Source organism: Raphanus sativus, chromosome 6, assembly GCF_000801105.2.
Source record: "Raphanus sativus cultivar WK10039 chromosome 6, ASM80110v3, whole genome shotgun sequence".
NCBI lineage: Eukaryota > Viridiplantae > Streptophyta > Magnoliopsida > Brassicales > Brassicaceae > Raphanus > Raphanus sativus.
Window position 1 is genome coordinate 50,431,471 of NC_079516.1, and position 27,104 is coordinate 50,458,574.

A 27,104-nucleotide genomic window follows, 5' to 3' on the forward strand; every position below is an offset into this window, starting at 1 on the left:
GGGCCATATAATTAAGCCCAACTTGTTTTGTGGGCCTTGGTTTGCTCTTTTTGATATCAGGCCTTGTATTTCTCTTGTAACGGATGTGGGCATTTTTTATCCCAAAGTGGAAAGTTTATCTAATATAGAATGTAGGGTCTAGAATGTAATGACAGTTTTGGGCATCAATTGAAATAATGGTCTTAATATGATTCCCAAAAGTTAAAAATAATTTACGTAATATTGTTGGAATTTTTTTAATTAAAACCTTACTAATCTTAGAATCGGTATATAACGAATATGTGCATCTTTGATGTTTCCTCATATGTCTGTTTTTATTTTGGAATTGGAGCTGGAATCAGATGCTTCCAAAAGTTTTTGGAAAGCTCACTTTTGAAACGTTACATAAAAACTTGGAATTGCTCTTCATACCTATTATTGTGTAATTTCTTTTCTTTTACCTATTCGTTCTTATCTCCACTTTTTCACTTTTACTCATAGTATTCTGTGGTTAAATCACTTTCATCATTTTCTTTTTTTCTCCTAACATTCAGAAATAGAACAAAATAAAACGGTAATCTGACAAAAGCTCTATATGTCACTTCTCATCACAACGCATAATTTTGTTTAATGATTGCTCAGTGTATTTATTGAATTATATCATATACGCAAATACACACATACAACTTAAAAAGGTAGTGATGAGTATTTATGTACCGTAAAAGGATCACCATCACTCTCAGTTTTTGGTGTCTTTATTGTTGGACTGACGCAGAGAAAGAAACAAAAAGATTAACATATATAATACATATCATAATGGAGTGGTTGTTTTGAAGAAGTATCACATTTAGTCGTCGTCTGATGAATCAGAGATAATCTTCTGGATCATCTTGTTTGTCTCTTCCTCCGACATTGACTCATTTTTTGTACGCTTCCGCTCGTAAGTCTCGAAGAATTCCTTGTTCGTTTTCACTAGCTCCGTCCACACTAGTTTCAATCCATTGATCGTGTTAACATACACAATATATAACATAATTTATCATCACTTCATACCATACGAGATCATTCCTAGACATACTATATAAAAGAAAACACTACCAAAAGAGTTATATCATCATCGATAGTTTTTTTTTTTTTGATCAACACCCATGTAGTGTTTTTTTTTTTTATCAACACCCATGTAGTGTTTAGACATTTATATAGATACTTTTATATATAAAAAAAAAATATTGACACTCCTCAAAATACAAACACATACGTACTGTATAAAAAATTATATTGACACTCGCACTCAAAATACAAACACATACGTACTGTCCATACATATGCTCTTATTTTGCCATGACCCATTGCATATATATAGTATATATGGCGGAGGCAGTATACTGTTATCACTTATCAGAGGTCAATTTGTTAAAAACTACATTTTACAAGCGTCAATTTGCTAAATTTTCTTAGCATTTCATCAGAATTTAAAAGGAAAATGTAAGTTAATTTTTACTTTTTGAAAAAATCATATGGTCCATGTGACCCCTTGGTCTCAAGCTACCTCCGCCACAGTGTGTGTTTTATACGAGGACGTCAATGATAGAACTTTATTCGTAGGATTTTATGGGTTTGTTAAAACGAAGATAGGAGAGATGACAAATAATAAATTTATTGTAGAGATAGTTTATGATATAACAAAATAAATTAATATTATTTAAAATTTCTTTAACAATATATATATATATATATATATATATATTCTGATAAATTTATAAATATATAAACAGATATATGTTCAATGTTCAGGAAATCTCTAAACGATTACTATGCTTTATATATAGACCTAACGACTACGCATATTATTTAGAATTTAGGAGGCACTTGACCATTAAATAATTATTAATTAATTCATTATATATTTTATTTTAATCTAATATTTTAGATTTAACTATAAAATTATTCGATTAATATAAAAAATTAGATAAACAGAAAATTCAGACAAACTTGTGAATTTTCACTAACCTTCGGTTTATCTAATCAATTTATATTAATTTATAGATTGATACAGACCAAACGGATTGAACTACTTAAATCGGATTTTAAGAAATCATTTCAGTTATGACTGATTTGTGGCTTTAGGCGAATGGTTAGACACCGTCTAAACCGATTTGTAGATCCTTAACATATATATAGGTACGTAGTTAGTTTTGTAATTAGTTGTAATGATTATCAAACGATATAGAGAATTAATATAACATAGGAGCATGATAAGAGGGTATCTACAGAGCCGTGCTTACCATGTATTGGAAAAGGCTTCCGCCTTAGGCCCCCAAATAATGTATAATTTTAAGGCCCCTAATTTCATAAAATTATTCTATAGAGCTAAAAGTATAGTTTAGTTATTTTCACCTTGTTTTGAATTTGACTTTTTCGATGACTGTGTTATTCTAATGAATTTCATGTGTAACTAAAATACTAAGAATTTCTTTAAGAGCTGTCATTGGTTCATAATGACAGTTCTGATTTTTGTTTTGCTTTTGTTATTTACTGTAATCTAATTTTTTCCTTACCATAAGTTGGCTGTTTGTATTTTATTTATAAACTATGATAGTTTGATGAAAGAGTTCATAGAAAAATAAGTAATAATTTTTAACTTTATTTTTAGCTAGTATTATTTTGTAAATTATATACTTTATCTATCATTATTTTTATTCAATACTTTGTTATTATCAATTTACTTTATTCTTTATCATTTCAATTTAGATTATTATTTTTATCCTTCTAAAATACCAAATCATTATTTTAGTTTTTTCTAAAAAAATACTGTACCAATTTTCTACTTATGATTTTTGACTGTTACTTTTAGGTTACAAATTTAGAAAAACAAATTGTTTTGTGTCATTTTACAAAAATGGTTCTTATATTTATATTTTATATTAAGTTTTATTTTTGAAATTTGCCTTAGGCCTCCAAAAATCCTCGCACGGCACTGGGTATCTATATAGGATTAGGACAAGAAAAAGAGGGGTGCAAACCAGTGGAGGTGATGACGGGATTGATGTTTGCATCCTCAGAAAGAGCTTTCATGCATTCCTCTTTGCTCATGTTGAAAATCAAACATTTTTCTATCATGTATTGCACCTATACACATACACATATATATCACACTGTCACGCTGATGTATATATACCTGAAGCATGTCCAACATCAAACATATATACCGACACATAGGGATGTTATATAGGGTTGTGAGATTTAGGGCTGACCCAACCCATTCAATAATTTAAGAACCCTAACCCAGATGTATTACTCATAAAATGTTTAGGGCCACTTTAGGGCTGGGCTAAAGAAATAAAGGGTTTTCACAGGGTTAACCCTATTAAATATTTTTTGTTATAGAACAATGTTTTGGTGTAGGATCAAACCCTCAATTTTTTTTAGATTTTTCGTTAAAATTGCTAAAAAAGTTTCTATAAATTTCAGAAATGATTTTTTTCCGTCAAAATCACAAAAAAAAATATTTTGCCAAATCGATTTTTTTCGCCAAAATCGGCGACACATAAAAGAAACTCTCCGTTATGAGAAGAAAACATTTGTTTAGAAGTTTTATGCCTACGATATGTACATTACCATGTGAATGTATGCAGCGGGAGAACAACCACCCATATCTCTTTGTGTATATATTTTGATGAAACCCTAAATTTTACCCCCCTACACTCAAATTAAGAGCCTCCTCTATTGATTGATGCTCATTTATACAAGAGATTCGTGAGCACAAGTACATTATAAGCATGTGGCTATATATGAAGCCACACGTAGAAGATTGGTTATAAATGGCTGAGAAAGAATTAGAAGAGATTTGTAAAGTCACATTTTTTCACTTCTCCTTTATTTCCATTTCCAAAACTTCTATGTAGCATCTCTTCTTTAAAAAGCCAAACATTTTCTAATCAACTTCTGATCCTGCCATTAGTCATGTTTTATATATACTCCAGGTTCTAGAGGACTGATTCCACGGTTATATTTATAGCTATGAAGTAACATTTGCATAGCTGGAAATGTTCCAAACTGATGCTCTTTAATTTTCTTGGCACTTACCGTGCAGGCCAACATTTAGGATGGATCTACCAATAAATTTTCTAGATATAATCAAAATTGCAAGAGTGCTTTTATACTACAATGTAATAAACCTAATATTCGGCACGTTAACTATTTGATTCTTCAATCCTTGTATATAATATCATATATTCAACCCTTTTATAATAATGTTGTATTCGATCACTGTATATAATATCATGTATTCATTTTATATGTAATAAACTAATTCAGTTACATACATAATAGTACGACATGTTTAATGAAATTTAAGGTATTGATCCATATTATATCCAAGTTGATTTGCCCCAAAATTAATTTGAATAACTAATTTTAAATAAATATGTGGAATAAAGATAAATTAGAAAACTGAATAAAAGTAGGAAAAGAATAATTTCATTTTTTATTTTTTAGAGAAGTTGTAAACATGTATTTTTGAATTTTCATTTTTACTTTTATGGAATTGATAAATCATTTAATTTAAGATAAAGTGTGGGTTTTTGTATTGTCATTTTCATAAGTTATTCCACAAAGTGACAATTAAGTTGAAGACATATATACACTCCCATATCTAACAGAGGTTTGAATGATTGAACTCAGGCTACTACAAAATCATGTATGAAAATTTAAGTTACATGATGCTGACGTGGTGGTTGCAAATTTTAATAAGTGTTCTGAATTATTTTGCTGTCAAAGTAGCCAATATGGATATACAGTAATTTGAAGGGATAAGGAATCATTGTAATTAGAAGTATACAGTAGAGGTCTTAAGCGGTAATTAATTATGCAATGTATACGATCTCATATTGTTTTCGTGGTTTTACTGTATCAATAACTCGTTTCATCGTTTTATGAGGCAGTAGCAGCCACTGAGTAGACCACACGTAGGAGACAGCTGCTGACTGTGCCAGTGCATAAATATTCTCACGAAAAACCAACCACATGCACGATATACTGTACACTAATTCATCGTATACTATTTTACCCACATCAGCTCCTATTTGTCCCACATAAATCCAGTTACCTTGAGTATATATGTTTCAAAATTAAGAACTACAAGAAAAAAACTAAGAACAACAAGAATCAACTCGTTCTTAAGAAAATTGTTTATATAAGTTTTTTCTGAAATTCTGTATATTTACCTAAGTTTGAAATATAAATCTTTATGAAATGAAAAGATTTAATTTAGTTCTATAAATAATCATCAAAGGTATAATTTATAAATTTCTTAATTTATTAAGTAAATTTATAAATTATAATTTGCATGGATTTTTTAACTAGCTAAAAATATAATTAATAACCCAAATATATTTATTATACTTTGAAACATATATATATATATATATATATATATATATACTAGATATGAGCCCGTTGCATTGCAACAGTTTTGTTTGATGTTTTAATTTAATAAAAAACATAAAATAATAATCATTTTATTATAGTTTTATGATTGATTTGCATATGTTGTGTAAGATTTATTTTATAATTAAAAATAATTTTCATACACAAGTTCAAATTAAAATTTGTATTTTATAATAATGGCACATAGATGAATTGTTATCAACTTTCTACTTGGATTAGAAAAAACATTATACCTAAATTTTTGAATTGAACACAATCTAAAATAAGAAATTGAATGAATAATAAAAAAAATTGAAAGTCGAATAACGTCAATCAAGTAAATGATAACATTATACATTTTCTTATGTACTAATCTAATGATATATTATATAAGTTTAAAAAAAAATTATTTTGCTTGAATTGTTTTTTAAAAAGGAAAATGTTATATTTTATAAATATCCTTTTTATTTACAATAAAAAATAAAAACTAATACTAAATACTCTTTTACATTTTTGATTAGGATAAAATAAAAGTAATCTATGATTTTAGCTAAATCTTAGATTTATTATTAAACAGTTTGGTGTATTATTAGGATTTTATCATTCATTTTAAATATTATTTAACTACAATTTTTCTTTTATAATTCTATTTTTCATGATTTTCTTTAAAAAGGAAAATTACTGTTCATATAACTTTTACTATTTTCATTTTAGATTTATAAAGGAAAATTACTATTAATTTACTATTTTATGGAAATATTTTTATTTACAATAATTTGTTTCACAGAAAAAAAGAAAATTACTATTACTTAATTATAAATGTGTAAAAACATTAATCTTATAAAAATAATATTTTTATTTTATAATTCTATTTGTTCACGATTTTAAAAAAAGAAACTTAGAATTTTTTGAAAGGAAAAATTATTTTCATATAACTTTTACAATTTTCATTTTGGATATAAAAAGGAAATTTATTATTAATTTACATTTTGTATGGAATTATTTTATTTACCATAATTTTTCACAAAAAAGGAAAAAATACTATTAAATAATTATTTATATGAAAATTTTTATTTAACACAAAAAGGAAAACTATAATTTTTTGGAAAGAAAAATTATTTTCATATAGCTTTTACAATTTTCATTTTAGATTTAAAAAGGAATTACTATTAATTTACAATTAGTATGGAAACTTTTTTATTTACAATACTTTTTCTAAAAAAGAAAAATTACTATTAAATAATTATTTCTAATAAGATTTTATCTAACACATATTATAATCTTAAATATAAAATTATCATGTGTCACAATTATGTTAATTACTAACAAAAAAATTACTATTAAATACTTATTTATAATAAGATTTTATTTAACACATGTAACAATATTAAATATAAAATTGTCATGTGTCACAATCATGTTAATCACTAACTTTGAAGAACCAAGCTTTATATAATGAAAAATCCTTACAAAAAACAAAATTGTATCATATTTTAACACATGTCACAATCTTAAAACTTTATTGACACATATCGCAATTAAAAAAATTAAAATTACTATCAAATATTTTTAACAATATATAATATTAAAATGGTAATTTTGTAAATTTTCCTTATCTAAAAATACTAATTCATAAATTGAACTTTAAAAGACTATTTTTGTAAGACTATTTATTATGTTAGGATGTGTTTCAAATGGAACACATTCTATTTTATAAATCTATTTTTATTTACAATTTAAATCTCAGGTTTTTATAATTCGTTTAGAAATTTTTTAAACTACTATTTCTTTCATAATTCTGTTTTTCATGATTTTTTTAGAAAAACAAAATTAGAATTTATTAGAAAGGAAAATTATTTTCATATAGCTTATACAATTTTATTTTTGTTATTTTAAAAAGGAAGCTTACTATTAAATAATTATTAGTATAGAATTTTTTCTGTTAACAATTATTTTGTATAAACCTTAAAAAGGAAAAATATTATTAAATAAGTATTACATTTTTCATAATTTTTTAAAAAAGGAAAATTATTTCCGTATAACGTTTAAATTTTCTATTTATTGGACATTAAAAAGGAAAATAATATTAAATAATTGTTTATATGAACTTAATATTTGTTTACAATATTTTGTTTAAAACTTAAAAAGGAAAAATACTATTAATTAACTATTTATATAAAAAATATTATTTAACACATGTCACAATCTTAAAATTTAATTTTTAAAAATATTATATAATAAGATATATATGCATGGATTTTTTAACTAGCTAAAATTATAATTAATAACCCAAATATATTTATTATACTTTTGAAACATATATATATATATATATATATATATAACCAAAAAACACTTGAAACAATATGATCAATCATCTTTTGGCCACGTTTTATTTCATCAAGATTTCTTTTTTAATAGTTACAAAATTTAATTAATACTCAAATCGTTTTTAGTATCAAGGATCAATCATATCACCAGGGTTTTTTTTTTTTTTCTCCGTCAAGTTGAAATTATATTAAAAGGCCAAAAAGTAAATACATGACATAAGCCTTACAAACATCTATTCACCACCAAAGCCCAAAGATACAAACGGGTAAAAACAAAAGATTTGGGCTAAAGCCCATTTTCCAAACTAGGGCATCCGACGCCTAGGGGAACGCGTACACGTGCCGCAATCGTCTCCCAGACGGACTCACGTGTCACACAATCGTCTCTAAACCAGGCTTTCTTTTTTGGATAATTGCACTCCATACACGCCAAACTCACCCTATTTGCATTCCACACACTAAATTCCCACAATTTTCTTCCCCCATCACTACCATTCCCCCCTTCTATGGTATTTACTTTTTTTAAGGGGTTTCAGCTAATTTACTCTTCCTTTCAGGATATAAAGTTTTTAATTAGTTTTACTTTTAGTGACATTTTAGCATTAAACTCTCTTTTTTTTTGCTTTAAACTTGTTTAATAATAATGGTAGAATATGTTCTTCTCGACCACTATTGATTCAGGCACGTAGATTGACTGAGAATCAATTACTCGGTTTAGACAGGCGACTAGAAACGAAAACATAAACATAATAATGTAAGTGTAAAGCGTTAGCAACAAAAATAAAACGTACAGTTCAAAAACAAAAACAAAAAACGCAGAAGATCGAACCAAATAAGGTAACGAAAATAGTGATAGTTTTGATGAGAAAACTTCGAGCAATGTGTGGAGGAAACTGAAAAAAAGGAAAACAATATGAGCCTTATAGATTTGTGGGGAATCGGGAAGCCGACACTCATTTACGACTTAGTGTCTTCATGGGTCCTTCCTAGAAAATCCCAAAATGTTCCAAATACTTTTCAAGAACCCTTATTGTTTGCAATTCATATCCCTGATGACGATTGCTTTGGCTGTTGTCTAATATCGACAGAGAATTAGGTAACATAGTCAGATGCAAGCAAAGTTTCCTCTGAGGACAAGATAAATTTAAATAATGTTATTATAAACTATTTTAATATTGAAAATTGAAAAATATTAATGAATAAGCATCCTACAAAAGTACAAATATTTCATAAGATATTTTATACATTATCATACTCTTGTTGATTTGAGAAATGGAGAATCTTATGCTAGCTAAAACAAACTAGGGAACTTATAGCAAAGCTGAGACGTTTGCAAATGTTTTAAATTTACCAAAACTTAAAAAAAAAATGCATGTGATGAATATGATACATAAAAGACTAGACGGATGATTGACGGAAAAAAAAATTGATCAAAGGAAAAAAAGACTAGACGGATGAATGTAAAATAGATTGATATATATGTGGTTCTTACGTATTGAGTAGATGTCGGTAACTTGAAAACATACTGTATATATAACGCATAAATATCACAAATGGATGAGACCATTGCATAATCGTAAATGGATTGACTAATGTATGATTTTGAAGCTGAAGATCCAAAATTAGATGATCAGGTTTCAGATAAGGTCAGATTTTCACCGGATAATATCATGCCAAGATTATTCCCAATAAAGGGAAACCACATATGTGTGTATGATATTATTAAGGATGATACAAAAGCAGTGGTGGCATTCTTTTGTTCCCAAGAGTCTCTAATGTGGATGCAATGATTGCTAAAGACCCCTTGTGACTAAAGCATAAACAGGCTCCATCTTATCTCTTTTGTCAATGATATAACAACACAGACCACAATATGATGCACATGGGAAGCTAACTGAATAGATGTATCCATCGATTTAATCGTATACATTAGAATCTATAAATTAATATTCATTAAATTAATTAATTTTATTGATTTCAAATTATATTAATTCAAAATTTCAAATTAGATTAATTCAAAAATTCAAAATATGACACAAATTAATAAAATGATATTTTAAAAAATTTATACAAAAAATAATTTTATTAAAATCATAAATGAATAATCAAGAGAGTGTATGCATGTGTTTGCAACATTTACCAAATTCAATCATGGAGTTATACACTCTATATGCACTATTGCAATCCATGTTTCTCGGCCATGGACCCAAATATGCCCTGGTGAGATAGTTGATACTGTCTTACCGAATTCATCACGTCATGATATAGTGCCAATCAATAGCGCAGTTTATGCAGAAACAAAAACTACAGTACATACACTTCCTGACTCCTCCCGACTGCTCAGCACCAAGGAAGAACAATTTTGTGTTTATATATGGAGGCTGTGCTTTGACATTGAAGCAGAGCATGCGATATATGGACAAAATACTGTCTGAAGCTTTGATCATGCTCATAGTAGCAAGCTTATCAGAATCCAACGTTATGACACATAGAAACTGGACTTTTTTTTTTGGTGAGTAACCGATTCGTTGCTATTTCCTTGATTCATGACAAGTCACAAAGAAACGCTCTGCTGATAAGGATTTGAAAAAAACATAGTAACAGGTCCAGTTAACACCAGTCACTATATCAAAAGCTAGCTGGTTTTTAAAGCTTCTAAAGAATCAAAACAAAAAAATATCACTTGACATCATTTTGAGTTGAACATAAGATCATTGATTCTTGTAATATCAATGTCAGAGATTGGATCTATAGGCCTCTCGTCCCCTTCCTCCATCTGAGAATCAATTTCCCCAGGTTCTCGACTGTACTCATCTGCCATTGTTAAAAACAAACGAACAAACAAACAAAAAATTAGAATATCATCAGCACTGCAAGCCAAGCTTCAAAACACCACACAGTACCATGCCACTCACTGAACATTTATAATAGATAGAGCTATATTGCAAGGTATTGTGGACACTCACCAAACAAGGTACTGAGAGAGGTAGGGTGTGGAGTGGCGATGAAGTTGAGACCAACGTAAAACGCCAAACCCAACAGCAAAGTCACCATCAGATACGTGGGCATAGCCAAGACCCAATACCTGCTTGGGTAGTAGTGGATCCCTATAGACTCCAACAGTTTATCTGGCACATAAGCCCATATCAAGAAGATCACCGTGGCAACAACCGTGGATATGGACCCTACAAAACCATACACCTCAGAGGGTTTAGGTCCGTGCACTTGCGATGCTCTGAGCGTAGATGAGCTTATGCTGTCTGAATCCTGGAAACCGAAGGGCTTTTGCTTCCTTCTCTTGGAGAAGCTTAGAACCCGTCTTGGACTATTCACTGAATGAGCTTCTTCCATGTTCTGGAGAAATAAGGTAGACTGAGAAATCACTGATAAATTATAAAGAAAGAAAATCAGTGAATGACTTTTGGTAGAATCTAAGCTGCATCCAAACTCTAGGAACAATGTTCGGTACACAGTACACACAACAACGATCATGTCTTTTTTCTTTTTTCTTTTTAAACTAACAGATGCTAAACAAGAAACTTCCACACGAGAGATGCTGATGCCAATGTCATCAAGCTCACAATTGCTTCTTGTGCTAAAAGAAAAGGAGACTATCAATAAATTCCCAGACTAGAATGTGAAATATCTTATCTTGAAATTAGTCTCTCAATATAAGTTTTAGTAGTAAAAAAAAAAAAAACCAACTATCAGTTGCTACTACTACATTTTTTTTTTGTCTTAGTCGCTGACTCACTGTAAAAGGATCATCATCATCACTTCATGTATGATGAAAGATTTAACGACAGAGTGTAAGCAAAGCCAATATCTACCGAAAAGAATTAAGTAACCCAGAAAATGCAAACACAGACCCAAAACTCCTCTCAACATACCGCAGAACAATTTCAAATTAGAGATTATCGAATTTCGCTTTAAGTTGCGGATGAGCTAATCATATTTTCAACAAAATATCCGACCCAGGTAACGAACTCGTGACCGGTCATGTAATAATCAGATCAAGCAAATAAAAAAAAAGAACACAATCATACCGACCAAGCAGGAACTTTCTCCTCGATGGGAAGATGATTTTTGTCGGAATTGCAACAGCGATTAGGAGAAGAGAGCAATTCGCTAGTGAAACTTGTACCTGCTCATGAATCACACAGATTATCCCTAAAAACCCTTCAGATATATCATTTTTGAAAGAGATCCAATCTAAATCATTTTTTTTTTTTTTTTACATTTTGTAGAGTGAACTTTACTTTCGTGTAATACAATACATAAATAAATAATAAAATTTTGAGTTAATAAATTTATGAGATAATGAATTTGGTAACCGATCATGTTATAAATCGGAGCATTCAGAAAACAAAAGAGACAGGAACAAAAGCTTAAACGACCAAACAGAGTATCTTCCTAATCGATGTGAAGCTTTCTTTACCCCTGATCTGATCTCAATTTTGTCGAACGTTTCAGCGAAGCGATTACCTAAAAAAAAAGGAGATATACGCTGGTGAAACTTCCCGTAGCTCTTTCTCAAAAAAAAAAAAAAGTGCTCGAGCGAATTACACATATTGTCTTAGTTAATAAGTTGTGTTAATTTTAAAACATAAAAAAAGTTTAGGGATATTAAATTGGGGGATGTGGGAGGCCCGCGCGAGTCGAGTTCTGCAAAAGTAAGCAGCGTCAACGACTCGGCCAGCCTATTTCCCTTCCATAAATTCTTGCGCCACTTTCTATGTTTTACTGTTAGCGCTGCGACCGGCTCTCACCGCTCGCTTTGTTTTCCTTACTCATTAGTTTAAGGCAAGTTTTGATTACCAGCCCACCCTCAACACTTTATACTAGCATCCGCAAGACTCATCCGCCTCGAGTCCCCGATGTGGGATAAAAATTAAACATTACTCCACCACACAACACAGGCGCTTATTTTCATTCCAAACCAATAAAGCATTCGGTTTCTGTTATTAATGAACCAATCTATCCAAACCGGTTAATCGAATTGAAACAGATCAGACATGATTTTCCAATTAGATTTTTTATTTGTAATTTTCATTTAGACTTAAAAATTATAGTTTTATTGCCAGTAGAACAACAAAACTAGTTACAAAGGTACTTTGTCTACTAAACAATATGGTTGAAGATTCTTAAGCTCTATTAAGAACTTTTAGACGTAGAGAGATGGAAGAAGAAGAAACCAAGCTAACAGTGGGATCTAGCGTGCTCAGGTTTGTGAGTATACTCATAATCAAGATGCACAAAAGCTCTTTCTATCTCCTGCATCAGCTCCAGCTTCTCTTGCAGCGATTCCCCAATGTCATGCGCCACTTGCAGAGGCATATCAGCACGTAGAACTATATCAACCTCCACAAAGTAATGAGATCCAAACGTGTACGCCCTCACCGTGTCGATATGCCTAATCTCTCTATGGTGGTTCCAACACAGGTAAGTCAGTTTCTGCAGGTACTCTGGCGTCGCTGTTTTCCCAACTAGAGAGTTCACGTTCTCCAAAACCGTCATTGACCAAGTCCTTATCGTGTACAGTGCAAGCTACATGAATCAAATACCCTTTTTAAGAAGAAGTAGAAAGTGATTTTAATCATTGTTCTGGTTTAGAAACTTACAATGATAGCTCCAACTGGATCCATCCAGTTATCGATGTAGTTGGCGAGGATCACTGCGATGAGTCCAATGATGTTTGTGATGACGTCGAAGAAGTGGTCTTGAGCATAGGCTTTAACGATCTCGTTACTGAAGGATCTGCAGTAAAGGACGAGAAGCAGTTTGACCAATGTAACAGAGAGCATGATCCCAACCACCCAGCTCTCTTGCTCTCTAGTTAGGCTGAACTCCTTTTGCTGTTCCAATTGTGTGTATCTATGATATTAGTTTTTTTAACCGAAGTTTTTCAGACAAAGATCAAGAAGGCTTACACTGGATAACATTGTCCGAAGAGATTCCAAGATGATTTGCAATCCAAGTGTGGCCATCACTGATGCAAATACTAGGATTCCCTGAAGACAAGATTTGATCCAAGAATGAGCACCAAAAGGGAGGTGAGGAGACACACGTAATCTTTTGAAAGGATGAGGTACAAACCAGTGGTTGCATCCTTTTCTTGCCAATGGGATACTGATAGGGGTTTGGCGTCTGCATAGAGAAGGCGGTAAACCAGAGGATGAAGCCAGAAAGGAGATCAAGAAGAGAGTCCAACGTGGAAGCAACGATTGCTAAAGAGCCGCTTGTGACGGAGGCATAGACTTTAGCAGCAAAGAGAAGCATGTTTGCAATGTTTGATATCCTAATGGCCAATGTCTCGCTTTTAGCCAGATTGTCTTGCTCTTCCTATGTGGAGACAAACACAGAGATAAAGTATATCAATTAACAAGAACAATAAAAAATGTGGAAGAAGAGACCAAGTTATCATCATCATCTAAAAGGCTAAAACCTTTGACATTCCAGGGACAAAGCCACGTTCAGCAAGTTCATCCATTTCAGTAAAGCCCTCAAGCATCTCTACCTGTTGCTGGTAATAATCCGCCACATTGTCTTCCGGACCTGCAACCATCAAACACACAAAGCTTTCACAAATCTGTATAGCAAGAAAAGGTTCAAACCAGTTAAAGCTACAATAGCTTCTCACTACTTTAGATCACACTAACTTTTAATATGTTTTTAAAGAATCAAACAAAAGCTAAAAATAGCAAACAAAGTCTCAAAAAAAAAAAGTCAAACCAATCCCAAAACAGCAAATCATATGTTTTTCCCTACAGACAAAGCCTTGTCTTAATCAGTCAAAAGCCAAAACAAAATGTTTAAAAAAATGTCGAGAGGAGGAAGAGATCATTTTATTACCCAAGCAACCGAGACAGTTATGGAGTTTGCTCGGCGATTTCTTCTCCTTGTGCTCCGGAGAAACCTGGAAATCGTCGAAGTTTAGCTGCCACGAGCGGTCACCGTTACCGTGAAACTCGAGAAGCAATATCCCTTCCTCGTCTCCATCTGGCCTTACCATTACTCGGTGAGATAGAGAAAGAGATTATTAAGCTTCGTCTTGTCTGCCTGATTCCAATAGCATTCACAGTGAAGGTAATGACAATTTTTGAAGAGATGGCGAGGGTATATCGGTAATTACGTCGACAGATCCGGGGAGGCTGCTAACACTTAACTATTACGACTGGTGTGGTCGACGTATCAGTAACCACATAGATACTTGAGGGACCAGACACGAGATGAAGCGTCTTTGTCAAATTTCCTACGTGGAGTCTTCTCATTGGTTTTAATATCTCGCACGTGATTGGCGACCGCTTCCGGGACACGTGTACGTTAAACTCCAACTGTACATCTCGTGACATGGCCATCGTTAAACGACATCGTTTGTTAATTAGATCCGATATTATGGCGGGTAAATTTTAATTTGAGCTTTTACGATAAAAGGCCCATGAGAATATTAAAGGCCCAAGTAATCTAGGGTTTTCTTGGCTTTCATAATATAAGTGCCCGCCGCTGCGAAATGAATTAGGGTTTCAGCTGCTTCAACCTCTCTCCAGGTTCGACCGTCTTCTTTCCGCCTCAAATGCGTTTGTTCTGTATCCGTCGTACATTTCATAGCTAAATCTCTAACTGAGTTTGGTTTTTGTTCTGACAGATTTAGTGTCGGAAGGATCGTTCAGAAGCAATGTCTCCGGCTAAAGGTATGATCTTTGACGTTGATAACAAGATTCAATACGTTTCTTTTTGTTGAATTACTTACTGGACTTTGATGGAATATGAATCTCTTAAACAAGACTTTTTTGTTAGATGCAATTAACTGGTCTTTTAGCTTAATGGTTTATAATCACTTAGCTTCACTTAGAGATAGTGTCCAAATGAGCTTTTATGTCTGAAGGATATGCAGTTATGTTCTGTAAGCATTTTAAGTTTTGATGTTATTATTGCAGTTGATACCACTAAGAAGGCCGACCCAAAGGCCAAGGCCTTGAAGGCTGCGAAGGCAGTGAAGTCTGGCCAAGCCTTCAAGAAGAAGGACAAGAAGATCAGGACAAAGGTCACCTTCCACAGGCCGAAGACCTTGACCAAGGCTAGAGACCCCAAGTACCCGAGAATCAGTGCTACTCCAAGGAACAAGTTGGACCATTACGGTATCCTCAAGTACCCACTCACCACTGAGTCTGCGATGAAGAAGATCGAGGACAACAACACTCTTGTCTTCATTGTTGACATTCGTGCCGATAAGAAGAAGATCAAAGATGCTGTTAAGAAAATGTACGACATTCAGACCAAGAAAGTTAACACCCTCATCAGGTATATATGTGAAAAGCAGAAGTTTTCTTTCTTGGTTTGATTGTGTTTCTTACAGTGTGTTTGACATAATGTTTGTGTTTGGTTTTGTTGTTGCAGGCCTGATGGAACGAAGAAGGCTTACGTTAGGCTTACACCGGACTATGATGCTTTGGATGTTGCTAACAAGATTGGCATCATCTAAGTTTTATCTACCTCTCTCTACTATTGTGAAACAGTGTTTTTGTCACTTTCTTGTAGACTCCAGTTTTGCATTGAGATATTTATTATCTACCATCGTCGTTTAATGTTGAATTCAAGTTCTATGTTTCTTTTGCTTCTTAACAATCTTATCATTATAACTCGCAAACTTCTGAAATGCAAATATACAAATACAATCTCTTTAACTAATTTGGCACCACATGTTTGTTTGGATTTTTTTATTATCCACATGTTAATATGAATGGAGAAAATTGAATGATGACAAAAAACAAAAAAAAAACAGAAGTCTCTTATCCGAACAGACAAAACTTAAGGCAATGAACATTGATCATCTATAGACTTTGGTGGCCATTATGGCAGTCTCTTCACTCTCAATCCGCTTTTGTGTTTCACCAACAATCTCGCACAAGGTTAGTAACACTGCTCCTATTCATCTTTATCTAGGTTTCTGATTATAAACATTTTTCTTTATCAGACAGATATTCTCTGTCCAAACCCATCACTCAGAGCTTGTTGTTCACTTTCATCCGGCAGCAGTCTTGACTCCTCGGAGAATAGTAAGAAACCAAACTCTTGTTGACATTGTTCTTCTCACGTTCCACTACATTGGCCTTGAACTGATTCTGAGAATATCTTACCAAAAAAAGGAAATGGAAGCAACTGGAAGAGAAGGCAAGCTCTTGTGGGAGTAGGAACTTTATTGGCAACTTCAGTTCCAGCAACTTTGCTTCTTGCTGAAGGCAATCTTGCCAAAAACTGACTCTCTTCTTGTTCATTCTTTTTGGAACCAAAAGCATTAACTTTGTTTGGTCTTGTAATGTTTCTGCAGAGGTACCAAAAAGCTACTCTGCTTTTGTGGATAGAGAAGATGGTTATTCGTATTATTACCCATCAGACTGGAGGGTGGGTAAGCTATGGCTTTGTTTCTACTAGTTGCAAGGATGAAAGCTTAACTGAATAAGTATAAGCTCTGAGATGATCTTTGTATATAGGAATTTGACTTCAGGGCACATGATTCAGCCTTCAAGGATAGATATTTGCAGCTGCAGAATGTTCGTGTCAGGTTCATACCAACAGAGAAAACAGACATCCGCGAAGTGGGTCCAATGGATGAGGTATGTAATACACATCTTACTGTTCCTCTTTCTCTCTATATATCATTTGAAAGATTTCACATTGGTTCTGCATTCTTGCGTCTTAATCAGGTGGTTTATGATCTAGTGAAGCATAAGTTTGCAGCACCAAATCAAGTAGCTACCATCTATGATATGAAAGAGGTAGAATCACCACCTATTTGTTGATACATCTTAAAGAATAGTCAAAGTTTTGAGAGATTGGATCTTTATAAAGAAAAAGTTTAAAAATGCAGAGGGTGGAGGATGGAAGGAGCTATTACACATTTGAGTATGGACTAAGAACTCCCATCTATGCAACCACTTCTTTTGCAACTGTGGCTGTTGGAAACAGTAAGCTTTAGATTATACAAAGATATGACTTAGCTTCGCTGATGAATGAGAGAAGAAAGTGAGGACTAACAAAGTGGTCGATTGGTTTTGATGTTGCAGACAGATACTACACACTCATAGTTGGAGCAAACGAGAGAAGATGGAGGAAAGTCAAGAAGCAGCTTCAAGTTGTTGCCGACTCTTTGAAGATTCTTCAGATTTGACAAGAGACAATAAACAAATCTTCTGTTACTCTTTATCTATACTCTCTGTCGGTTACAAAACTGTATGTAGATTTCAGTTGATATTCTTATATTCTCTACAACTCCAATGATGTTTTGGTTCAATAATAGAGATGAAATTTCAATCAAACTTGCATTAAAAAGCACAGGCAAAATAAAAGTTGGATACAAATGTATTTACAAAACAGACGCCTTTTTGTTCTCTTTCTTCCTAACCATTACACATTCTCCACCTAAACCCACTCACAGCAACAACAAAAACAAACCAACTTCCTCTAATCTTCAGTTTCAATAAACAAAATGATATACCTTAAGAGACCAAGCAATGAATAAACACAGTCCTACTTCTTCATTGCTTTCTCTCCTGAAAGAATATGGGGAATCTACGTCTACACGCTCCTACTTTGCTTACAGAAACTAACCGTGGTTGTACAACTTCTACTCATTTGCTTTGTAATCCTCTGACTGATAAGCCTTTGATCAGACTGCGATAATAGTATATCCCATGGCATCACATGATCGTGTTATGTGTCAGACTTCAATCTATCTTTAGATCAGTCGATGTTGGCGTAGACCTTTGCCAAAATGTGGTTGCATCAAGCGCACATACAATCCATTCTTACCCGCTAAAGCATCATGCGTACCTTCTTCAACTATTTTGCCTCCATTGAGAACAACAATGTTATCCACGTGTCTCATCATCGCCGCTCTATGCGCTATCAGAATCGTTGTTTTGTTCCCCATTATCAAGGTATCAAGAGCTTCCTGCACAACACGGCTTGACTCAGATTCAATAGACGAGCTCGCTTCATCGATCAGCAATATCGGAGCATTCTTCAGCACTACTCGAGCTATAGCAATTCTCTGTTTCTGTCCTTGCGTAAGTTCAACACCTCTCATCCCGATATGTGTGTCGTAACCGTGAGGTAAGCTGCTGATGAAATGGTGTGCATTTGCGATTCTTGCAGCTTCCTTCATCTCAGCTTCACTCGCATTATGCCTTGCGTAGATAATGTTTTCTCTGATCGTCGTGGAAAATATTATGGGTTCTTGTTGAATCAGACCCATATGGCTTCTTAACCATCTCAAGTTATATGACTTTAAGTCTCTCCCGTCTAAGAAGACCTGACCAGCGACTGGATCGTAGTATCTCTCGATCAATGATATGATTGTGCTTTTTCCAGAGCCAGAAACACCAACCACAGCTACTGTTTGTCCCCCGTTGACTTTGAGACTGAAGTTGCTTAGTACCAACACTTCCGGGCGAGTTGGGTAGCAGAAGTCGATGTGTTTCAGTTCAATGCTTCCATAGACGTTAGGGGGGCTAAGAGCTGAGGTATCATCAGGTTCGATTGTAGGCACTCGATCTATGATTTCAAATACTGAAGCGAGAGACTTGCGGCGCTTGAGAATGTAAGGTGCTAATCCGAATGGCTCGACAAGGGCAAATGTAGCGAAGGAGAAAACCATGTACTCGGTTAGGGCCGTTGACAACTTCATATATCCGCGGTGAACTGAAAATGCCGTGTACCAGAGGAGGAGAGCATTGCAGGCGAAGAGGAGAAACTGTGAGAAGCCAAACGCAAAGCCAATAGCCATCCCGTGGAGAAAGCTCTGCTTGAGTATCCGTTGAAGTTGCAGTCTGTAGAGTTCCATCACCTTGTTACCGGCACAGAAAGCAACAACAGTATATATGTTTCTGACAGCATCCTCGAGTACTAGAGACGCCTTTCTATGCATCTCCTGGATGCCCTTTGAGAATCCAGCAAGCCAAAGTTTCTGGAAATTTTGAGGGTTATTAGAAACCAACGTCAGGAGAATAGACAAATACTTATTACTATAAGCTAAGCGTGTGACTACTGAACCGGAAACGGGTTTGTGAGGAAGAGTAAGAAACGAAACAAACCTGAGCAATGGCAGAGAGAGTTAGTACCGGCAAAGTTGCCAATGCAACAAGGGCCAAACGCCAACCGAGCAGCAACCCTATAAGAATGGCAACGATAACAGCAAAACTATCCTGAATTAGTATCGAAAGCCTGTTGCTGAAGGCAGCTCGGACAAAAGTGGCATCATTTGCTAAGCGCATGGATAGCGTATCTGGACTATTCTCTTCTTCGTCAAACCACCCAACTTCGTTACGCAGCATCGCTGTTCATCAGACAAAAATAATGAAACGAGGCAGGCAAGTAAAAGCATGTAGTGCACAGTGCACTTAATTAAATAAAGAAGAAAATAATGCAGTACCTGAGAACATCATCCTTCGCACTCGCTCCGTCATTTTCTCCCCCATAATACCAAAGTAGAAATGCTGCAAGAAATTTGCAGCAACTGTGACTACTCCCATACCAGCAATGATCAAGCACCACTTGTCAACCTCCTCACGCAGGTGGCTTCCCTTGCTAGTATAGTACGCCGTCACTACCAATGCAATGACGTAAGCTAAAAGAGGGTTGAAAGAACCAAAGATGGCCGCACCAATACTTCCTAATACAGCATATAGCCACTCTGGAAAACTAAGCTGTGCTAACTTCCAAACTGAAGGTGACTCCTTCTGTTGAGAGTCCTTGGCCACCATCACATTTGCTGAAGTGTCATCAGAATGACCATGAGGGCGGCTAAATGTCTGTGAATGGGAGCGCTCATTTTGGGGATCTGATATCAGAAGGGGTGATATAGGGGACTCCGGATCTGAACCATTTGATTTCTGACGTTGTGGACACTGAATGTCAATTTTTGGTAGTTCTGGTAACCGCATCTCAAAACTATCTTGTCTTTTAATGGTTGGTTCCTTATCAGCGACATCCAAAGACGAGCCATTTTCTCCCATTTTCTCTGGAGCAGGGCTATGATCATTGGGTGATTCTTCACTGTTAAAGTACATTTCCTGGGGGCGGAAAACATTGTGACCTCTCTGAAGCGATGGAGACTTGGCCATTTTGGGTGATGATGGTTCTTGGAAGCCACGACCAGCTGAAGAATCCCTCTCAGGCTGGAACCCAGCAGAATCGTTGTAGTTCCTAACTGGCATCCTGTAAAAAGATAAAAATTTCAAAGTCAACTTTTACATGGTTCATTACAAATTAATAGCAGTCGGATAAAATATATTCAACCATGACGTTAAGTACACAAAAGACTTGTCAAGTTGTTAGATACACATGTTTGGCTGGAGAATCATACCGTCTGGGTAGCTTTGTCGCTTCTTCACATTTCAGAAGCTCAGCATACAAATTACCAAGGTTGATTAATTCATCATGTGTACCCATTTCGAGTAGCTGACCCTCTTCCATTACAGCAATATAGTCAGCATTTCTTATCAGACTTAACCGTCGAGCTATTATTATGGTTGACCGTCCCAACATTAGAAGATCAAGAGCTTCTTGGACAACTCTTTCAGCTTCAAAGTCTAGTCCTCCAGTGACCTCATCAAGTAGCAGTATTTTTGGATCTAAGAGTACAGCTCTAGCAATCGAAAGTTTTATTTTCTGCTCCTCCGTCAGCGTTAAACCAACCTTCCCAACCTAGAGACAAAGAAGTCATTTCCAACTTTTAAATTGAAAAAAGAATCAACAAAATTGCAATACTTAATTATAAACTTTACACTGAATGGTTACCTGAGTTTCATATCCTTTTTCAAGTGAGCTAATAAATGTGTGCGCACGAGCTTTTTTAGCTGCCTCCTCTATCTGATCCGGAGTAGCATCCCGGCCATATGCAATATTCTCTCTTATGCTCAAGCTAAGCAAAGCAGGCTCCTGCGTCACCAGGCCTATTTGGCTTCTCAGCCACTCTAACTTCAGATTTTTAATATTTTCCCCATCAAGTAGAACCTCTCCTGTATAAAATAAAACCACAGATCTATTCAGCTTATAATAGTCTCCGCCTCAGGTGAGTATTCAAGGAGGACTAGAATAAAAATATTGATACACATTTATATCACATCATAATACCTAGTGTAGGATCATAAAACCGTTCCATTAGAGGAATAATGCTGCTTTTTCCAGAACCATTTCTACCAACAAGTGCGACAGCTTTCTTAGCAGGCACGGTGAGGTAAAATCCACTCAATACTGGAATTTCAGGTCGTGACAAATAGCTGAAATACACGTTCCGAAACTCAATATTTCCTTCAACGCCAGACAAAACAGTACCCTCTTGGTTAGTCCCAGATGATGAACGACTTATCATCTCAAAAAGCCTGTATGCTGCAATCCTTCCTTGATCAAATGAATAAAAGTTTGTAGCAGCTTGATTTAAACCCCTGCAACCGCACAATATGAATATAATTAGCAAATCAATGTGTACACAGAAAATGGAGAAGAAAGATACAAGCAGTAAAAGTGGAATCTGAAGCTTACAGCCCGCTTAAAATAACAGCAAAGAGGGCTGTAATAATTTCTCCACCAGTCGCCCTTCCATGAATAACAAAGAACCGACCAATCCAAAGTTGGAGAGCACATGAACATATAGCAAGCCCATAAGTAAATCCAAGTCCAAGTCCTTGCACAAGACTTATCAAAATACCATATCTCAGAGTTGCTTGGAGAGAAGTTGCATAAGAGTATTTTGCAAGAGTTTCATTTGTAAAGGCATACAACGTCCTAATGTACGAGACCGCCTGCATATATATAAAAATCCTTTTAAGCGTTAGAAAATTGATACATTTCAGAAGAACATGTACACATCAGAACTAGCGAGCATGTAACTGGTATGCATCGCAACATAACAAAGTTATAGATCCTAAGATCTAAGTTGATGCAATTTATTAAGTTGTGAATGCTAAAATGATATACACGCATCCTAACATAACAAAACGAAGCCACGACTGGGGTAATATGTTCGGATGATTCTCCAGATAGCAAGACAGCCGCATTTAACCAAGACAAGTAACCAAAAAAATCCAAACCTATCATATAAAGGTAAACACTACTATCTCCAAAATGTTCCCCAAAGTTCATCAATTATAGTACCTGTTCAGCAATGCTGGCGGCTTCAGCATAAGCATCTTGAATATTCTCAGCAAGTCTGTGGAGAAATATATTAGATATTCCTCCTGCCGCAACAATGAAAGGACCAGTGGCTAACGTAATGAGCGCAATTTCCCAGCAGTTGACAAAACCGATAACAAGACCACTGATAAATGTTGCCATGTTATGAATGTAATTTCCAACCTGGGGTATGTCCAAGATCAAAAAGATTAAAGAAATGCCAGAAAACGTATCAATCCTTGCAAAACTAAAGATATATGGAAGCAAACTTGAAACCAGATTAAAAAAAAAATTAAACATACTTTTTCGCTTAGAGCGGACTGAATGAGAAGAACATCACTCAGCACTTGGCTTACTATATCCCCGTTATTCCCATATGTATCAAAGAAACTCATATCCTGATTCAGTAGTACTTGGACATACTTTGACCTAATCACAGCAGTCTGCCTCTCTCCAGTCAGTATCCAGCAAGACACCTCTATAACAAAGAAAAAATTAATTAATTATAGTCGCAGCTAATAGCATCACTGTAATTGACGAAACAAAAAACACAGCAAGGCTATAGATGCATAGTTTTAAGCAAAGGTGAACTTACCAATCCAGCCAGATACGAAAACACCCCCAGCAATGTATACAATGGTCAGCGAAAGCTGCACAAAAGGGCATAGATAACTTAGAAAGGGCACAATATTTCAGGACCATTGCCAATTTTTCATGACAGATGAAGTTGAACAAGAGCATTCATAGAAATCCCTAGAGATATTCCGCTAACAAGCTAACATGAATATAGTTGCCACAAGTCGAGCAAGACAACTTTAGAAAGATGCTAAAGCATGCTTAGTTCAGGAAATGTAGCATCAACGCTAAAGAAACTACCTTGTTAAATTATTTGACTACGCTCACATGTTCATCTCTTAACCTAATACATTTATGACCAATGAGTGACACAAACTCTATGGAGATAACATCCCTGACATGTCCAAACGTTCAAAAACTTCGCAGGAACGTTACTTAACACTAACAGCTCCGAAGGAGAAAAGATTTCGTTTTCAGTACACATCGCAAAACTATATAGCTCCAACAAGACAAGCCTAAAGCTTTAACCTTTAACCTAAAGCCCTAAACTTGCAATAGCTCAAAACAAGAAAAAGCCTAAACCTTTTAACCTCATGGAAAATTGAGAAATCCCCTAAACCCCACAACAAGCCTGACATATACCTCGACAAGGCGATTGAACTGGTCATCGGGTAACCTATGCCCCGACTCAGCCGTGTACGCAAGCACCTGAACAATCTTCGCGAAGTAGTGCAAGTAAACAATCAGCGCAGTGCCATGAGCAGCGGCGGCCACAGATCCGAGCACCATGAGCACCCAATCGAACCGATCAGCGCAGGCGAAGAGCTGGGAGAAGGGAACGGCGGCGGGAGGAGGCTCCATCTCCTCCTGCTCCTCCATCTCCTCGTCCTCCTCCGCCTGCGTCGCCATCCCCGCGCCGCCGCCGTTGTTCTCGGCTCCGGGATCGAGGTAGGGGGAGGGAGACTCGGGAGGCTCGGAGACCTCCGAGACGGGGGTTAAGGGCTGTATGTGCGGCGGAGACCATCCGAATAAGCCTCGTGAGACCATCATAGCGACGACGGGGATTGATAAATTAAACCCTCCGTCTCGTTCCTAGGGTTTCGAAATTTTTTTTTTTGAAATCTCTCGCCGGATCTGTTTGGTGGGAGGAAGAAAAGGTCCGAAATCGGCGAAGATATCGATTTTCCGGTAAATATTGATTTTCTCTATTTTTAAAAGAAGAAAGTTTTATTTTTTTAATTTTTTGGGTTTTTGAAATGAAATAAAGTGACAGGTAGACAAGTCTTGGTGTGTGTGTGTGTATGTGTGTGTCACCTGATGTAACGCTAGTTTTTTTATTTTACATTATTATTATTAAGAAAGTTGTCCAAAAAAAACATTATTATTAAGAAAATGTAATGTTCATATTTTAAATAAGTGTGTTTTGTATTAATTAATACTCCGGGGAGGGTGCTGATGGTCAACTACGGCGACGAGTTTTTTTTTTTGTTTTATTATTGTTTCTCAGGTATTTTTCGTTTTTTTCTTCTTGATTATTGATCGGGAAAAATCTTAAGAGTTAAATGTTGAATCATAAAAGTCATTGTTAAATAAATTATTTTCTTTATGTTCGTGATGATTTAAAAGATTAACGGCTTAATTTTGATTTGATTTGACTTTAACTCATTTCTCTACTTCTAGTCTTGGATACTGAGAGAAGGAGGTGGTGGTTAGGTCACCGCCATATGCCTAACAGTTACCAAACTTCGATCTTTATCATATTAACTAGTGGTCATATGTCGATGTGGTGAGATATAAGATTATATCTATGGTTGATGAAGCTGAATAAATTGTTCTGTTCATTACTGTATATAAGGCAGTTGTCTTGCTGGCTTAATTGATTGACGTTAATATTGAATCGTTTCAAACTTTATCTTCAAAATAAACATTATATATTCGTGCTCCAACCAAACCATACATATCACGAGAATTACGTTCCCTGAAGTATTTTCTTTTGTATGTCAAAAGTTAAATAAATAAATCTAACCAATACTAATCCAACCAGTACCAAACCCATCGTAATTACCAAACATTATCTTTAGTTACGTAAGAAGTGAAAACTCGTATTGGTAAATGGTAATAGATGTAATGTAACAATATACTCCACGAGAGAAAAAAAAAATTGTAGAAGCTTGGAAAAATGTGCGTTTTGGTTGGTGTGCCGTGAAGAGATGCATGCAACAATAGCTGTCAGCGTTTCTTACCATTTTAGCTGTCGAAGACTACTAGAAGAGCAAGGTAAGGTGCGGGTGATGAAAGAGAAGGTGATACGACTTGTGAGGGTAGCCTTACCCAGTGGGGGCAGGTATATATCATTGAGGCAGTATGGATGGAGACTCTCTTTTCCCTGCCAGTGCATCTGATCTGTTCCCTCTTTTGTTAAAATATCTACCTTTTTCTTGATCTTTAGCAAAAGTAAAAACTCCACGCATGTTGATTAAACAAATAAACTAATGACATGGTAGTATGTTTTTTTTATCTTACCACACAAATAAATAAATCTTAGATGGCAAGTTTCGAATTCAAAGTGTTTAGTATTTTTACAAATCTGTCTTACCACTCAACCATGTTTGACATGGTTGAGTGTTGCATAGAAAAATTATCTGAGATCAGATCATTTTTTTATAAAATGCTCTGAATCCACTTCAGCATTCACTGTTCTTTCCCCTGTTCTTTTCAACTTAGTCAGATATATTTATGTTCGTTTATTTTTACAATGATCAGTGCATTTATTCGTAGTCCCTAAAATGTCCACAATCTTTTGGATGTTTTGTAATCTACACTTCATTTTCTTAACGACTTGTAATCTACACTTCATTTAAATCATAACGTTGACTGACTACTATGTTAAGAAATAAAAGTCATTCAATAAAAATCTGTCTGAAAACCCAAAATTATCAAATAATACGGGTATTTTTATTTCACTGTTTTTATTAAAACATATATCCTAATTAAATACTTCTATAGAATCTAACTAATAGATATACAAACACTATATAGTTAAATTCTAATAGAATACATGTAGTTGAGGAGATCTATAATATAATATGTTGATTGTAGTTGGAAAGACATTCTTAAAGATAGTATAATTGAAACGAAAAGCTATGTTTCTATTTTTCTACGGTTATATAGTATTGACACTTGGTTGTCTTTGTTCAACTGTCATTTGAAAGTTTTATAGCACCAGGCATGTGTGAGCCATTTGGGGTTTGGTACTGACCAAACAATGTTTGGCCTTTAGTCAACCCGATCAAAATCTATAGTCAAAGTCGAAAAGATTATTAGATTGATTGTTTTTTACAAATGATCAAACATGATGAGGTAATCAAAATGGTCTGGTCTAGGGCTAATCTATTAAGAATGACTTGTGGTATGCACGCTTTTCTTTGGTTGACAGAGAGGAAGATTCATTACATGCCTCTTTTGAACAGGTCAAGAACAAAAGCCACGCACATGGATTGAAAACGATATTTCACCTATACGATATATTTTGGCCAGTATAGGCTTTAAGTTGCAAGTCTACGAGAAATAATTATGAATTAACACAACTCATATTACTATCACATATATATAGTCATACAT

General features: G+C 34.6%; 6 protein-coding genes and 1 non-coding gene across 11 annotated transcripts; 2 read left to right on the top strand and 5 right to left on the bottom strand.

Moving 5' to 3' along the window:
* Positions 1–608: 608 nt before the first annotated feature.
* Positions 609–3,699, bottom strand: LOC108810735 (uncharacterized). Its single transcript, XM_018582821.2, has 3 exons — positions 3,598–3,699; positions 3,003–3,108; positions 609–966 (listed from the first exon to the last, which is right to left on the bottom strand). Exons 1-3 carry the CDS (start codon positions 3,631–3,633, stop codon positions 827–829), a joined length of 282 nt encoding a protein of 93 aa, XP_018438323.1. The 5' UTR covers positions 3,634–3,699; the 3' UTR covers positions 609–826.
* A 6,591-nt stretch (positions 3,700–10,290) lies between these two features.
* Positions 10,291–12,545, bottom strand: LOC108806632 (phosphatidylinositol N-acetylglucosaminyltransferase subunit P). Of its 5 annotated transcripts, XM_056989044.1 has the most exons (5): positions 12,303–12,545; positions 12,175–12,221; positions 11,787–11,880; positions 10,703–11,119; positions 10,291–10,550 (listed from the first exon to the last, which is right to left on the bottom strand). In XM_056989044.1, the coding sequence occupies exons 1-5, from the start codon at positions 12,304–12,306 to the stop codon at positions 10,426–10,428; spliced, it is 687 nt and encodes a 228-aa protein (XP_056845024.1). In that variant the 5' UTR covers positions 12,307–12,545; the 3' UTR covers positions 10,291–10,425. The 5 variants fall into 5 exon arrangements, with proteins under 5 accessions (XP_056845024.1, XP_018434293.2, XP_056845023.1 ...); XM_018578791.2 differs by lacking the exon at positions 12,175–12,221 and having other exon boundaries at positions 10,703–11,090; positions 11,783–11,880; positions 12,222–12,545; XM_056989043.1 differs by having other exon boundaries at positions 12,175–12,545.
* Positions 12,378–12,543, bottom strand: LOC108809417 (U12 minor spliceosomal RNA). Its single transcript, XR_008936360.1, has one exon. It is a non-coding gene; the product is annotated as a U12 minor spliceosomal RNA (small nuclear RNA).
* Positions 12,546–12,792: 247 nt separating the features above from the next.
* Positions 12,793–14,894, bottom strand: LOC108806370 (metal tolerance protein 11). Its single transcript, XM_018578463.2, has 6 exons — positions 14,589–14,894; positions 14,182–14,291; positions 13,833–14,078; positions 13,667–13,747; positions 13,358–13,591; positions 12,793–13,283 (listed from the first exon to the last, which is right to left on the bottom strand). The coding sequence occupies exons 1-6, from the start codon at positions 14,746–14,748 to the stop codon at positions 12,936–12,938; spliced, it is 1,179 nt and encodes a 392-aa protein (XP_018433965.1). The 5' UTR covers positions 14,749–14,894; the 3' UTR covers positions 12,793–12,935.
* A 302-nt stretch (positions 14,895–15,196) lies between these two features.
* LOC108811893 (60S ribosomal protein L23a-1) lies at positions 15,197–16,353 on the top strand. Its single transcript, XM_018583999.2, has 4 exons — positions 15,197–15,283; positions 15,382–15,427; positions 15,674–16,037; positions 16,134–16,353. The coding sequence occupies exons 2-4, from the start codon at positions 15,412–15,414 to the stop codon at positions 16,216–16,218; spliced, it is 465 nt and encodes a 154-aa protein (XP_018439501.1). The 5' UTR covers positions 15,197–15,283; positions 15,382–15,411; the 3' UTR covers positions 16,219–16,353.
* A 133-nt stretch (positions 16,354–16,486) lies between these two features.
* LOC108811892 (photosynthetic NDH subunit of lumenal location 1, chloroplastic) lies at positions 16,487–18,011 on the top strand. The gene is made up of 8 exons (XM_018583998.2): positions 16,487–16,645; positions 16,711–16,792; positions 16,883–16,975; positions 17,065–17,138; positions 17,228–17,350; positions 17,441–17,512; positions 17,605–17,701; positions 17,801–18,011. Exons 1-8 carry the CDS (start codon positions 16,589–16,591, stop codon positions 17,902–17,904), a joined length of 702 nt encoding a protein of 233 aa, XP_018439500.1. The 5' UTR covers positions 16,487–16,588; the 3' UTR covers positions 17,905–18,011.
* Positions 18,012–18,036: 25 nt separating this feature from the next.
* On the bottom strand, positions 18,037–24,728 carry LOC108811881 (ABC transporter B family member 6). The gene is made up of 11 exons (XM_018583989.2): positions 24,126–24,728; positions 23,503–23,557; positions 23,210–23,385; positions 22,890–23,090; positions 22,278–22,537; positions 21,870–22,180; positions 21,534–21,754; positions 21,100–21,440; positions 20,167–20,951; positions 19,829–20,070; positions 18,037–19,701 (listed from the first exon to the last, which is right to left on the bottom strand). The coding sequence occupies exons 1-11, from the start codon at positions 24,531–24,533 to the stop codon at positions 18,472–18,474; spliced, it is 4,230 nt and encodes a 1,409-aa protein (XP_018439491.1). The 5' UTR covers positions 24,534–24,728; the 3' UTR covers positions 18,037–18,471.
* Between the last annotated feature and the right edge of the window lie 2,376 nt (positions 24,729–27,104).

Bases quoted from the DNA above. Each gene is read 5' to 3' on its own strand.
- LOC108806370 (XM_018578463.2), bottom strand. From the start codon at position 14,748: ATGGTAAGGCCAGATGGAGACGAGGAAGGGATATTGCTTCTCGAGTTT. The intron at 14,292-14,588 runs GTAATAAAATGA...TGATGGTTGCAG, and splicing joins TAACTGTCTCGGTTGCTTGG to GTCCGGAAGACAATGTGGCG. The intron at 13,748-13,832 runs GTTTGTACCTCA...TCTTGTCTTCAG, and splicing joins AGAAAAGGATGCAACCACTG to GGAATCCTAGTATTTGCATC.
- LOC108811881 (XM_018583989.2), bottom strand. From the start codon at position 24,533: ATGATGGTCTCACGAGGCTTATTCGGATGGTCTCCGCCGCACATACAG. The intron at 21,755-21,869 runs GTATTATGATGT...TATTTTATACAG, and splicing joins GTTTTATGATCCTACACTAG to GAGAGGTTCTACTTGATGGG. The intron at 19,702-19,828 runs GTTTGTTTCGTT...CAAAATTTCCAG, and splicing joins CTCTCTCTGCCATTGCTCAG to AAACTTTGGCTTGCTGGATT.
- LOC108811893 (XM_018583999.2), top strand. The intron at 16,038-16,133 runs GTATATATGTGA...TTGTTGTTGCAG, and splicing joins AAAGTTAACACCCTCATCAG to GCCTGATGGAACGAAGAAGG.
- LOC108811892 (XM_018583998.2), top strand. From the start codon at position 16,589: ATGGCAGTCTCTTCACTCTCAATCCGCTTTTGTGTTTCACCAACAATC. The intron at 17,139-17,227 runs GTGGGTAAGCTA...CTTTGTATATAG, and splicing joins ATTACCCATCAGACTGGAGG to GAATTTGACTTCAGGGCACA. The intron at 17,513-17,604 runs GTAGAATCACCA...TTAAAAATGCAG, and splicing joins CCATCTATGATATGAAAGAG to AGGGTGGAGGATGGAAGGAG.
- LOC108810735 (XM_018582821.2), bottom strand. From the start codon at position 3,633: ATGGGTGGTTGTTCTCCCGCTGCATACATTCACATG. The intron at 3,109-3,597 runs GTAATGTACATA...GTATGTGTATAG, and splicing joins CCGCTGCATACATTCACATG to GTGCAATACATGATAGAAAA. The intron at 967-3,002 runs GTTTGCACCCCT...GATTGAAACTAG, and splicing joins TCCCGTCATCACCTCCACTG to TGTGGACGGAGCTAGTGAAA.
- LOC108806632 (XM_056989043.1), bottom strand. From the start codon at position 12,306: ATGTGTAATTCGCTCGAGCACTTTTTTTTTTTTTTGAGAAAGAGCTAC. The intron at 11,881-12,174 runs GTAAAGAAAGCT...ATTCATGAGCAG, and splicing joins AAATTGAGATCAGATCAGGG to GTACAAGTTTCACTAGCGAA. The intron at 10,551-10,702 runs GTGAGTGTCCAC...TAACAATGGCAG, and splicing joins CTCTCTCAGTACCTTGTTTG to ATGAGTACAGTCGAGAACCT.